General features: G+C 42.4%; 2 protein-coding genes across 4 annotated transcripts in view; both read left to right on the top strand.

Moving 5' to 3' along the window:
- LOC311231595 (excitatory amino acid transporter 3-like) overlaps positions 1-8,793 on the top strand; it is a gene marked incomplete at both ends in the record, with an annotated part of 35,955 nt that extends 27,162 nt beyond the window's left edge. The window contains 3 exons of the mRNA XM_084318223.1: positions 4,270-4,488; positions 7,736-7,882; positions 8,666-8,793. Of these exons, the coding sequence (XP_084174349.1) occupies positions 4,270-4,488; positions 7,736-7,882; positions 8,666-8,793 (494 nt within the window). The remainder of the gene's footprint in view (positions 1-4,269; positions 4,489-7,735; positions 7,883-8,665) is intronic.
- A 1,407-nt stretch (positions 8,794-10,200) lies between these two features.
- Positions 10,201-14,821, top strand: part of mttp (microsomal triglyceride transfer protein) — a 28,147-nt gene continuing 23,526 nt past the window's right edge. Inside the window, exons 1-2 of one of the 3 annotated variants that reach the window (XM_084318487.1) lie at positions 10,201-10,303; positions 14,531-14,718. In XM_084318487.1, the coding sequence (XP_084174613.1) occupies positions 14,611-14,718 (108 nt within the window). In that variant the 5' untranslated portion in view covers positions 10,201-10,303; positions 14,531-14,610. Of the gene's footprint in view, positions 10,304-10,592; positions 10,911-14,530; positions 14,719-14,821 lie in introns of those variants that run through there. The other 2 variants (XM_084318486.1, XM_084318488.1) reach the window with 2 other exon arrangements.

Below are 14,821 nucleotides of genomic sequence, written 5' to 3'. Positions count from 1 at the left end.
CAGCAACATGTATAAAAGTAGCCTATGTAATGGAGATATGCCTGCTGCCCATCTCTGGTCAGCATCCGCCCGCCCCCCTCTCTACCTCACACACTCTCATGCGCACGCTTAGCCTATTTGTAATTTAACCTGTTCGACGGAAAACCATCGCCATTAAGTCACGCTACTATAGCGCCAATCTTTCAGAAGATGTAACCCAGGATTACATCTGAGCGGGTCTCCTCTGGGTTGAGTGTATATCAGAACTCTTTAGAGTGTTCAACTTCTCAGTCTGTCCAGGCCTACAGAGGAAACTAGGTCTGGGAGGCTCAGTCAAATCCCTGTCTGTCGTCTACGGGGGACACACATCTGCACACACACTTCCTGCTCTCTGTGTGTCTGTCTGCGTGTGCTTGTGTGTGTGCGTTTGTGTATGTGTGTGTGCTTTTGCACATGTGTGTGTACAGTTGAAGAACCACCCCTACCCCCAAACACGGAATTTTGCTGTCAATGACGTGCACACACACACACACACACACACACACACACACACACACACACACACACACACACACACACACACACACACACACACACACACACACACACACACACACACACACACACACACACACACAAGCACACAAGCACACACACTCCCTCTGCCGTCTCTTCACTCCTTTCTCCATCTTCATTTTTCCAATCATGTCACACAGTCACTCTTCGCTGTCTCGTCTTTGACCTTCTCCTCATCGGGATCCCTAGCAAAAACATCCAAAGGCTACAATGTATCCAAAACAGCGCTGCTAGGATCCTGATGAGAGTGCGGAAATACCACCACATCACTCCCATCCTCAAGGATTGAGTTCAACGTCTCCCTGCTCACCCACCAATGCCTCTACGGAAACTCCCCCTATACCTCAAAGAACTCATCACCCCTCACTCCTCCTCTCGACATCTCCGCTCTGGCCAGGCAAACCTCCTCCAGCGCCCAAGGACAAATCTCTGCACTATGGGAGATCTGGCTTTTTGCTCTTCCGCTCCCAGTCTGTGGAATGCTCTCCCTGACTACCTGAGAGCACCACAGACTGTGGATGTTTTTAAGAAAGGCCTCAAAACTCACCTTTTTAGTAGAGCCTTCTGTTGACTTTTTATCAAATTTTTTGCTCCACACATTTTATGTTCTTTTACCAATTTCTTTGATCAGTTTTATTTATTCTATGTTTCTCTATGTTATTCTATGTTTTAGTCTTGCCTATTTTTATATTCTTTCTTTCCTTTATTCTCGCTAGTTTTTAAGTTATTTGAACTGTAGCGCTTTGAGATTTGCCCCGCAACTGTAAAGCGCATTACAAATGGAATCTATAATTATTATTATTATTCTCTCTCCTCCGACCTCTTTCCCAGACTGAAGACTGTATCTCTCGCTATCTCACCTTCCTGCTCCACCCCTCCCTCCCCCCTCCCCACACCTCCACCCCCAGCCCTTGTCTCTCTCTCTCTCACATACCTCCCTCCTTTCTCTCACATACCTCCCTCCTTTCTCTCCCATCGCCTCCTTTCTCAGTTTATCCCTCCATTTCCAAGGTTGGAGTTTATCTCCTACTGTATGTATGGAGGTAATTAGTAGGTGATGACACAGAGCTGTCTCTTTCTCTCGTTCATCATTCATTCATCATTCATTCAACATACGGGGGTGGTTAAGGGGAACACTCTTTATATGACTGTACTAATGAGTACAGACACACCAGTGTCTTTTCTAGTGTACAGTGTGTAGTACTAGTGTAGTGTACACCATTGTGTGTGTGTGTGTGTGTGTGTGTGTGTGTATGTGTGTGTGTGTGTGTCTGTGTGTGTTTGCGTGTGTGCATACACGTGTGTGTATATATAGAGAGAGTGTGTCTATACGTGACATTTGAGTGTACAAATGTGAGGACACCATTTGTGTGGGTGTGTGTGGATCTGTTTGTGTGAGTGCATAATGTGCATCTGTACGTGCATGTGTGTGTGTGCACGTGTGTGTATGTGTGTGTGTGTGTGTGTGTGAACAGACATATGACTTCACAAATATTTTCTTTGTCCTTGGCAGTTTTCACTAGTCAGAACTAGACACACACACACACACACACACACACACACACAAATACACACACACACACATACTGTACACACATACACGCTGAAATATGCCAAATGAAGGCCCCAAGTGTTCATAGTTGGGGGTTTGGGTGGAATGCATTCCTAGATATTAAGACACCCCAACTCTCTCTCTCTTTCTCTCTCTCTTTCTCTCTCCTTCACCATCATACCCTCTATCTCTCTCTCGCTCTCTCTCTCTCTCTCTCTCTCTCTCTCTCTCTCTCTCTCTCTCTCTCTCTCTCTCTCTCTCTCTCTCTCTCTCTCTCTCTCTCTCTCTCTCCCCCCAGGTCCACCCCCCCCCCCCTCTCTCCTCTCTTTAACTCTCTCAAGACAATCATCATTTCTGGAGCACATTCCTGTTTAGAGCTGCACTGAGAGGCATCCTGCTTCCTTTATTGGACCTTGATGACAACAGACGGATAAAGGCTCATTTCTAATAGGTTTACATGGTTACATCTAGCGACGCACCGATACCACTGTTTCACTGCCGATACCAATTTCAAGTACTAAACTTTTGGTATCGGCCAATACAAAGAACAGTATAGACTCAGGTTAGACTAGTGTATTCCTGGCGTTTTTTTATACGTTTTTGACGACGTATCATGTCCTATCTACACAGAAACGCGTTTTTTGGCGTTTTTTTGTGGATACGGCTGAAACGCAAAATTGTGTTTGCGTTTGGAGATACGCAAAAAAAACGCCAGGAATACAGCGTGTAGTCAGCACGGAGCAGTTGTTGCGAAAACGCCCATGCGCAGTAGATACCATCTGCGTGCCCTTCCTGTGTACAGTGTGTGTGTTTGGGAAAGAGCTCCGTGTCCCAAATAGCTTCAGCTACCATGTGTTGTCAAGTTATTGTTATAAGGACCCCAGTCCAAGCTACAACAGTCTGCATTCCCTTAACAATTGTTTGTATTGAGCCGTATTGTATTGTACCCATATGCAATATGTTAAATAAAGTTTACATCCATTCATTCTGCTAGCATTACCGATTGCATGAACTGGCTAACGTGAGCTATCAGGATTCAGACCCTGTTAGCTCAGAGTTCCTCTTTCAACTTAACAAGCATTAAACAAAATGGCCCAGTCATCTATTCACCTTTGTTTAATACACACAGCGTTGTCTCTAATGTTATCTAACTACTGATAGCTCGCGATATCATCAGTTTCGTGCTGGCTAAGTAGCGTGAGCTAACGTTAGCTTCTAGCCACAATGCTATATTATTATAATGGCATACTCCATTGACGTTAGCATGCAGCTAACAATGCTACCGATCGTTTTTAGACTAAACTATCTGCTCTTGGTGGTCACTTGTGTTGATGTTAGTTTTGTTTCATCAACAAATGACAGGCAGAACACACAGTGAATGTATCCGTTTTGTTTATTGCACTTTTATTAGGCTTTGCTGAAAAATTATTGCTGCATTGAGTAAACAAGATGGTGGCGCGGCATAGGCTGCCTTATTGACATTTCTTGGTGGAGCTTCCACCAGGAAGTGTATTGGCACATTCGTTCTGATTGGTTGAAATTGCCTTCATGTTTGCCACCTACTGCCACCTACTGCTTTGGCAGTGTACTACATCAGTGTGCTTGGCTGACAAAAACGAAAAAAAAACGAAAGTGTGACTCGAGGCGCATGACGTCGCGGCGATACGCGGCGATGCGTATAAGAAAACAATACGAAGATGATACGAAAGGTGTAACCTCAGCCTCAGACCACCAGTTTGACTGAACAGTATAGACTCAGACCATCAGTTTGACTGAACAGTATAGACTCAGACCACCAGTTTTACTGAACAGTATAGACTCAGACCACCAGTTTGACTGAACAGTATAGACTCAGACCACCAGTTTTACTGAACAGTATAGACTCAGACCACCAGTTTTACTGAACAGTATAGACTCAGACCACCAGTTTTACTGAACAGTATAGATCATCAGTTTTACTGAACAGTGGAGACGTGTGAATGTGATAATGGGCTACACTGATGAACTTGACGGACGGACGGACAGACAGACAGACAGACAGACAGACAGACAGACAGACAGACAGACAGACAGACAGACAGACAGACAGACAGACAGACAGACAGACACACACACACACTTCTTGATAGGTAGGCTATACACTGTGTCTTCTCTGTCATCAGGGATCAGCGGTACCCCCATCTGCACGGTGAGCGACCTGATCTTAGGCCCGGTGCCTCGGTACTGTCTGGGCCGGGCCCTGACCCCGTACAGCAGTCTGTTGCTGCACGGGCCGACCCCTACGGCAGCCATCGGCACCAACAGTTCCCTCTTTCCCATCGATGTGATCACTGGCCTCCAACTCTTCCCTCTCAGACAAAGAGATTCACTCGCTCAGTTACGTAAGCACGAATTACCACAACAATACGACTGTGTGTGTGCGCGTGCGTGTGTGTGTGCGTGTGTGTGTGTTTGTGTGCGTGAGTGTGTGCATCTATCCATATACTGTATGAAAAGTGAGAGTGAAACTCTAGAAGCTTTAGAGTAACTCTACCCAGATTAGCAGGTAACCAGATCTGAATTGTTAATAGCTACTGTTCCGGCTCAAAGCCTCCCCAACGCCTTCCACTCATTAAATCTATATACAGATATTCTAGGGATCTATGGTTACCACAGGTTTGCCTGTGTGTGTGTGTGTGTGTGTGCGTGCGTAAACACACGTTTTGTGTTTGAGCACGCAAGTTCAATGCTCATCATGCTCAGCGGCAGAGAAGCGGGCACTACAGAGGGTTGCACGGTCTGCACAGAGGACCGTCGGATGCAGCTTACCAGACATCTCTGATACCTACAACAACCGATGCACGTGACGGACAGAGCAATCCGCATCATGCGTGACCCCACCCACCCTGCCCACGGACTGTTTACCCCCCCTCCCTTCAGGCAGGAGGCTGCGCAGCATCCGGGCAAGAACCACCAGGCTGAAGAATAGCTTCTTCCCGGATGCTGTGAGACTACTGAACAGTTCATCGCAGCTTATCACTGCCATGCCTCTGCAGCACACTGCACTATAGCACCTTACGATGGCACCTATCTCTTTAAATCTGTTAATCAGTGAATCTATTGGTCTTATTGAATTGGATCAGTTTGACTGAATTAGACTAGGTTTCTTATTTTTGGATTAGTTTGCTACTGAATCAATTCACTGTTTTTATTGACCGTTTTTGTTGAACGATTGGTTTCTACTGGATTTTTGTTGAATCGGTTTGTATGTCTGTCGTGAGGATCAGTATTTTATTTATTTGTTTAGTGTACAGTATATCTAGCGTCGAATGGCTGTAACTGAGACCTGAGTGCTGTATCTCGTGCTTCCACGTCAATGGAAAAATTACAATAAACGCAACTTTGACTTTTGACTTTGATCAGCACCCGTATAATGATTCTGAAGTGAGAAATCACCAGGCCTCCCATCTTTGTGTATAATATAATAATAATAATAATAATAATAATAATAATAATAATAATAATAATAATAATAATAATAATAATAAACTTTATTTGTATAGCACCTTTCATACAAGAATTGCAGGACAGGCATAAAATGAGCACAAAATTGGCAGATCAAGAGCAATGCATGAAGTGCCGAAATAAAATAAGCATAAAATGAGCATAAAATAGATGGCAGCAAAATAGACAAAGTCAAGGTATAAGGCATAGAACATTAAATCACATAGTTTTTCACATTAGGATATAACATCTGAATAGGCCTCTTTGTTTACGGTTTGATTATCATCACTAAAATAGACGTTTAGATGTTTAGAGCTGTTAGAGCCCTAAACTTTACAGAACAGTTCTTTACTATATTTATTAATAATTTCACAACTGGGTAGGAACAGCATGATCTTTCCAATTAAGCATGTAGGCAATTGTACCAGAATATGGCCACCAGCATCATGAAGAGATGACTTAACATAGTTTTCCTCAAAAGGTTACTTAAGCCATTATTTTAAGAAGGTGACGATAGGCTATATGTATGTTCGTAAAGTATCTATACTATAGACATGTAAGTTTGTAGGCCTGTCTGTGCTATGATGATGATGATGATGATGATGATGATGATGATGATGATGATGATGATGATGATGATGATTGCCTCTGTGTTTGTGTATGAATGATGAATGAAAACTTTATTTAACAGATTGCAGAATGGGTACAATACAGTACGGCTCAATACACACAATTGTTAAGGGGATGCAGACCAGAGAAAGACGTTTGTCTTGTTTACATCAGGGTCCCCCATTTTCAATTCATAGAGAGAATTGAATTAAATTCAATTGTATGAAGTAAGAGAGGCCTGGTGTGCAGAGTTACATGACTTGACTGAGAGGTTGGGTCTATTAGGAGACAGTAGTGGAGGTGAGTGTTTCAACATATTTATGCACACTGTTACTCTTGGCATTGCTATTTTCTGAAATATCATGGTATATCATAACAGTTAGAATTGTGGTATGATCAGTATGGTATTTGGTTTCCAGGTGGTAGTGATCCATCTTCCCCTCCTTCACTCTGTGGATCTGACCCTCGCAGCTGAGTTTTGGACGTACTGTAAGCGATCCAGAACCTTCTTGGAGGCACCAAGAAGGATTCCGTTACAGTAGTCGAGGCGGGAAGTGATGAAGGCATGAATGAGTGTTTCCGCTGAGGTGTCGGAGAGTGAGGGGCGGAGGCGGGAAATGGTTCTGAGGTGGAAAAAGGCGGACCTGGTGACAGACTTGACGTGAGGGTGAAATGAGAGGGTTGAGTCCAGTATTACGCCCAGGTTCCTTACCACCGTGGAGGGCAGATGGAGTAGCCATCCACGGAGAGAACAAGGCGGTCAATCTTAAGCAGCATGATGTAGTGCGGATGCACAATCAAGGATTAACTGACTAATTCAAAGTGATGAAAACCATACATGGGAGACCTTCTAGACAGGTGTATGTCTCCGAGAATGTCATTGATGCAGTAGACTAGAGGGTGTAGACTGTAGAGGTGGTCTGATATTCCATCTGTTTTCCACAAAGACACTACACTACATCATGCTGCTTAATGTATTGCATGTTTATAATGTATGTTAGAGATTCAAGTTATATTTTTTATCTTATAGATAAAGATAGGGTATGGTGTGGATCTGTGCAAGTTGTATTTCTGTACCAATTTCACCAAAAACAATTATTGTCAATTGTTTTAACACAAGAGCAAGAGTCAATTTAACACCAATTCTGAGTGGGACCAAAAAAACTCGGAATAGTGTTAATTTGACACTGCAAGATTTAATGCAGTTAAAAAAAAAAAGGGGAGGGAAAACAAGAAATGGACAAGCCTCCGAACACAGTCAAGAAAGCCTACTCAAAGGCACTGCACACCTGACACCAATCAAGTGGCAATACAACTCACACACCTGCCATGCCGCATGGCAATTAACTAGACTATTTTTCATCCCCATAATTTCATTGAGCTCACAAATTCACAAAATTAAAAATTAATGTCTTGAAAAAGTTTACAGTTTTGGGATGTGTGTGTGAGATTATGTGCAAAATAAACCAGCAATGTTTTTTTGGCGAAGTGCCCCTTTAAGTGGATTTTGTGGTGTTTGTGTTCCCCCGAGTTTAGAAAAGGACCAAGTTGTGAAACTCCTGTGCGCCGCACTGACCAAAGACCAGGCCGGTGAAAACACTGAGGCCAAACAGCCTGGTGAGAAGGTGCTGATTCAGAGCCTGTCGCCTCACTCCACACTGACCACCATCTCAGAGGAGAGGGGTAGACCAACACTGACTCCCACTGGCTGTTCACTGCCATATTCTAATCTATGTCCACATTCACACGTATTTAGTGCTGCTGTTGGCAGCATGGGTTTAGTTTGGATTGATGTTTTCTCTCATCCTAACAGAGAACAGTTCTTGGAGATCTTGTCGGCCGTGGATTCAGCTAAGAAAATTATAATTATTTTGATCATTGCAAAGAAATGAGGAGAATGATGAGGATGAGGAGGAGGATGATGATGATGATGATGATGATGATGATGAGGAGAATGATGATGATGAGGATGATGAGGAGGAGGAGATGTTATGTCAGTGCATGATGTCCTATGAAATGATGGTATGTGTTGTTGGAAAGATAATTTATGTTCAGCATAGTTATTTTGTTTATGTTTATATGGTTAGGAAATTTGTATTTTGACTACTTGTTCAATGAATTAGACACAAAATGTTTCCTTCGATTCACAACTCTGTAAATACTAGGGTAACACTATATACACTACACTATATACTTTATGGGGCACAAATGATAATAAAATACCAAAGAACTATGGATTTGTTATACTGTGACTTTCTCCAGACCTCAGAGCCTGGGGTGTGGCCAGTAATAGCAACCCCTTCCTATATCCTCACTGAACTCCGACCCACACATCAGAGATCAGTATCTAAGTGCAATACCGAGGGGTGTGCACTTTTGGTTGAGTCTACCTTTAATGTGCCCCCTTAAAGTAAAGTGTTACGCAAACTGAGGGTCTAATTTATCACCCCCGCTCTCTCATTTAAGCGTTTACACCCAGTAAGAATGATTCGGCCAGTGAGAGGCCAGGATGGAAGACCGCGACGCTGAGAAGTAGCGTCCTAAAGTCCCCGAAGACGCCACAGACAAAGGGGCGGTCCACAGCTCGTCTCTGAAGGAGGCTTGTCTGTCTCTTCTCCTACCTTGCCACCACAGATGTCTCCCACTGAGGGACCACACTAACCCGGCTCTCTTGAGATTCAAAGGAACGTGCCAACATTGTGGGACATGCGCTTACCGTCTTCTCCAGAGTCAAGCAAGAAAATAGATACCAGTTTCTTCTCTGTGCGTTTAGCGGAAAGCTATCCGGCTGCAAGCTAGCCTAGTTTAGCACAAATTAATGGAAGCGGATAAGGATCAGCTAGCCTAGCTTAAAACTCAGGGAGAGGTGTTTTTGGCCAACAGGCTAGGCTAGCTAGTCCATATCGGCTTACATTCATTATGCTAAACTAGACTAGCTTGCAAATGGGTAGCTTTAGAAGACGATAAGTATTTCCCACAATTCTGGCGTGTTCCTTTAAACTGGGCCCTACACAAAAAAGAGACGAAAGAATGAAAGAAAGTAGTAAACAAAGTGTATGCACTCATATTATGCATTCAGTTTGTGATTTATCTAGTTTCATCAAGGTGTTTCTTAATAATAGTCCTTAGCATGTTTAGTTTTTTTTATTAACTTTATTCAATTTTAAATTGAAGTTGCACTCCATCTGTGGTTTGATTCAAGTTCAAGGAATAGCCCACCGCTTTCTATGATTCAGAGTTGGAGAGAAAGAATACTGGATGGTTGTAATTTGAATGAGACTATGGTTTGAAAGTGTGGGAATCTGTATTCACATCTGAAAACTATGGACATAATTTTATTAAAGATATAAAAACAAATACGATTTTGTGATGATGATGCACAAAGCCTTATGACTCCAGCATTTAAAAACAACCTACCATATAGTATGCAACAGACTGGAAGCCACGTTTTTTTCCATCCAAATAAAGACAATTGATTCTTGGTTTTGGTTATGCCATGTGGGTGGGGGTGTGTGAGAGAGTTACAAAAGTGTGTTATCAAGAGTAAGACAAGAAAGCCTCCCACAACGTCTGCGTTCCAGACCATTCAATAGCCAATCAGATGATAAAGAGAGCCTTTTTAATACAATTAGCAATGACTGCAGTCACTCTGGTTAGCAAGCAGTCAAGCTAGTTGTGCGCTTGTATTAGTGGCCGCTTAGCTCAGTTGGTTAGAGCGTCGTGCTAATAACGCGAAGGTCGCGGGTTCGATACCCGTAGTGGCCAAAGATTTTCACTATGAATTGAAAATAGTCCTGATGTCTTGATGTAAACAAGACAAACGTCTTTCTCTGGTCTGCATCCCCTTGAGCCGTACTGTATTGTACCCATTCTGCAATCCGTTAAATAAAGTTTTCATTCATTCACGTACTGTAGCCATAGGTCCCAACATGGGACCAGCGCGGTGCTGTTGATATGTCAGAGCCCCCCCCCCAGCCACGGCCCACTTCCTTGAAGCAAGTAAAAGCAATACAATGCAGCGACTGTTATTTATTCATCCATCGCATCTCAAGAAATAGGTGAAAGGTTAAGATGACGACGTCCCCCTTAAACTTTCACCAGCGGGTAAATATAATTTACATGTGCTAATAATTCAAGCCTACTCGCGCAATTATAAACGAAAGTAGAATATGCTTTCCTTTGCGGCGTTTTTCATGTCGAAGTGTATGTTTTGTCGTTATTATCAGGCTTTCGTGATTGTTTTGTATGAGCTTAAACAGTGCATCTAAAGTTTACATGGCAATTGTCATCTTCTCGCTTGATCTAATCAATAAATTAATCATATATTATGGCTGATTATTTATACCTATCAATATAGTCGTGGAGGAGTAGGCGTGAGCGTGACTGTTCCTGCATTAAAAAATGCCATCACCGGCCACATTGCATTGATCAGTAGTAGAAGTGATTGTCAAATCGCTATCCGGCGAGTTAATGATTTGCTGGTTATTTCGTACTTAGTACTTGAGCGTGGAGTTTGGATTCTGCCCTCCCATCTGATAAAACATAATTGGAGTATAGTCTCTAGTTGACTAGCCTTTCTTTTTGGTGTGTTAGTGACGGTGTCAGTCACTGACATTTTACCTTTTCATTCCCTCGGGTTACAAAGAGAATACAATGGTAATCCTGATACTATTGCTGTGCATAGCATCTTCTTTATCTGCTTCTATCAGAGGTGAGTGATCTATATATATATATTTTTTTTATTATTATTTTTTTATTATAAATGTGTGACAGTAATGAGTCAGGGTATTGTAACACAGTGACAGTGTTCCTAATTGAAACACTGACGTGATCATTTAATTAAACTTCAATGAATGAATCTGTATTTCCATACAATATTAAATAAAACAGCAGTCTATGCATAATGTTGCAGAGTGTAGGCTCCATATCATGTAAATACAAGGCTTAGTTTAGTGGTTGCTTTTGTAAACCAGTCATTTTAATCATGTTTCAGGAGACCATGGGGATATCAGTGAACATTGCTACCTTTGTTAGTCATGCACTGTGTGAGCAGATATTGTTGATAATGAGTGAAACCGGTTATACAGAATTCCCTCTGCCTTCTTTGACCGGTGACAGTTTTATATTTGAGAACATACAATGTCCCATAGCTAGTATATCCAGACAACACTTTCATGTGCACATTTTTTGGGGATTTCTCTCTGATTTTTTGCTTATAGAATTCACAGTCTATAGCTTCCATTGGCCATGCAGTAGTCATTGCAACATTATCATTCCAACATTCAATTCTCTAATTTCTAATCTCATATGTTTGCTTGAATTTATACACTTGGAACGTGCTTTATTTCCCAGTATTGGCAACAGTTCTAGAGGGGGGGGGGGGGTATAAAACACACAATAACCCCAGGATATCAGCCTGGATAGTGTCACACTGACCACAATGTCAGCCTACTTGTCAATACAAATGGCACTGCTTCAGAGAGTTTATTTGCTGACATCACACATAAACTGTCCACAATCGAGTACCTCAGATTAAGAACCATAATTTGATGTTTTCAGAGGGACAATGTTTTCAAACTTTTATTATCTAAATATGGTAAGTTAGAGAGTTGAAGGTTCATTCACGGTTCAATACAGTAGAGGGTGAGTACTTTCTGGTGACCTATCGCATTCACACTCCCAAGTGATTTGGATTGATTTAACAACTGCAAATACATGGGCTGTCCAAGACATTTCAAAACGTATACTTGCATGGTTCTACACAGTGCAAGGGTTCAATTGTAGTAGTGTGAATGAGTTCATTCATGAGTGTGAATATCACATTTAACTTTTAATACTATATTTTGGCCAGCAAATCCTTCAGACTAAGAACAACATAAATCCATTGTAGAATTTCAGCCGAGTGATGTTTTCAAATTTCATTATCTGAAGATGAGAACACATTAGAGTTTGTGTTTTGGTTGATGTATAGGCTGACATTTGCACTACAATTGGTTTGGGTTGACAACACAACTACAAATATGTTGCCTGTTTAAAAACATTAACAGACTTGTATTGTATGGCTCTGTGTTTGATGAGCTGAGCTACTGACAACAGCTAGACCCAGATGACTGAATTATCCACATTCTGTAGTTGTTGAATTCAGCACCACACTCTCTAGTGACAGGTTGTGATGCAATCAAGAAGTGACACGTCAGTCTTTGAGCGTGGCCTAATGTCACTTCTAACAGAATGTTTTTCATTATTAGGGAGACTTTATCTTGTCTGACTTGAACACACCCAGTTGAATGGCTGTTGATTGTGCTGGTAAACACAATACAGACACTATCTACGTAGGTATTTTGAAGCATAGTAAGTTTACTCTTGATCAGTGTTCAGTGGGGGGGTGGGGGGGTGGGGGGGGGGTTAGTCCATTGAACTGTGTTTGGAAAGCCTGACCACCTTTTCAACATCAGCAAGTATCTTGCTGATGAATGGGAGGTTGGATATCGGCCTATAGTTGGTCAGTACATTACTGTCTAGTTTGGGTTTCTTTAGTAAGGGTCTTACGACGGCTGTTTTGAATGTGTCTGGGAAAATGCCTGTCAGAAGCAATGTATTTATAATATTTAGGACATGACTTGCAATACTCTCGGATATTCACTTAAAAAATGCTGTGGGTATAGGGTCAATACAGGAAGTGGAGGAGTTCCATGACAGTTTTGTAAAGCTAAGTTGATGTAATGCAAGCACATTTTCCTATGGTTACTTTTTCGCAGGGTTTGCTGATGGTGTCCATGTTTGTATCAGGAAGACTAATGCTGGCTCTAATTTAAGTTATTTGTTATTGAAGAATAATGCTAGTTCTTCCGATTTTGATGCAGATAACTGTGGAGGGGTGGGGGCAGTGTTGAGTAGCTGGTCGATGGCTGAGAATAATATTCTAGAGTTTCCAGCATTCTCTGTGATAATCTTAGAAAAGTACTAGTACTCGTACTCTTCGCTTTACGACAGTTACCGTTTTTGTCTCCATTAAGTTTAGGTTAGCATTGAAGAATACACAATGATGGTCAGATATAGGTAGTTTGATTACTGATTCAGCCTTGTTGTCTACGGTGTTACCATGTTGGTGAGTGGGTTCATTTACATGTTGTATTAGCTCAAGCTATCCAGTCGGGTGATAAGCTCAATAGCCTTGGGGTTTCTTCTTCTTATTTATATGAATATTCAGATCTCGGGCGGCTAAGTGGCACAGTGGGCAAGGCGCTCGCCACTAACGCAGGAGATGCTGGGTTCGAGCCCAGCTCTCTGCGTTGCTACCAGCTTGGCTGGTCGTTCATACTAACACAATTGGCAGTGTTAGGGGTGGGAAAGCTGGTGGGTGGGGATTGGACGTTGTGGACGGCGACTCCTACAGGTCGGTTGGTGCGCCTGTACAGCAGGGGAGGGGAGAATTGAAGGGAGAATTGGCGAGGCGAAATTGGGATGGGAGAAAAGGAGAAAAAGTGGATACAAAAAAAAATTCAGATCTCCATGTATGATTACTCTTACATCTAATGATACCGACTGAGATTAGCTCTGAGAATCCCTGCAGAAATATTGATGAGTATTTTGGTGGCCGGTACAATGTGATGATGAGCAAAGACAGTTCAGCTTTGAGCTCAATAGCAAGATATTCAAATGATATAAATTCACCCATGTCGATGTCATTACATACAAACGATGTAGATAAAATAGCGGCAACCCCTCCCCCTTTCCTATTTTGCCTGGCTTTTATCAGCGTTGTCACACCAGTAATGTCGTTTAGCCAGGTCTCGACTAGGAACATGCATTGCAAATTATTTTCAGTTATTAGATCATTGATTTTTTTTTTAAAGATTTTTTTTTTGGCGTTTTATCGCTTTATTGCTACTGGGCAGTCCAGTAGAGAGAGAGACAGAGGAGGAATGGGAGACAGAGTGGGGGGAAGACATTCGGCAAATAACGACAGGTTTGGGAGTCGAACCCGGGTCGGCCGTGTCGCGGCTGAGCGCGCTATGTGGTTCGCCACTGGGGCGCCCTAGATCATTGATTTAAGATTTTTTTTTTGCTGAACGATCTAACATTCAGGATGGCCAAACCCAAGTTTACTTTCTGTCGCAATGTTTGCTAGAACGCAATAACTGACAGGAAGTCACTAGCAACATAATTCGAGTGAAACCGTCTACAGAGATTATTATTAGTGATGGGTTTCAAAGCCAAATGAAACCTAGCAGAGATCTTTCCTTCTGCGGGTGAATCACTCATTCTTCCCCATCCAACCCACATGTGTTCGTCTTGTGGTGTCATGCTGTGCTCCCTGTGTTTCTTCAGGTGCTGTTGCTGGACCCAGGTTGAATAATGACCAGCTGTATAAATTCAGCTACACCACTGAGGTTCTGTTGGACAGGGCCATGGGGTCAAAACGGGGAAGCGCTGGCTATAAGATTTCAAGCGACGTGGGCGTCAACCTAGTCTGGAGGGATCCGAGTAACGGCGACAACCAGCTCATTCAACTGGCGGTATGTTGATACAAATCATGAATCAAAAGAGGTGCAAATTATCTCACGGGTCTGGAAGGTCAATTCCTGAAGGCATAATTTTAAGTGTTTTCAAAAAGAGACT

Source organism: Notolepis coatsorum (genome assembly GCF_963971535.1).
Source record: "Notolepis coatsorum genome assembly, chromosome: 7".
Classification (NCBI taxonomy): domain Eukaryota; kingdom Metazoa; phylum Chordata; class Actinopteri; order Aulopiformes; family Paralepididae; genus Notolepis; species Notolepis coatsorum.
The sequence above is the reverse complement of the archived record's forward strand: the minus strand, read 5'-3'. Positions and strand labels throughout refer to the sequence as shown.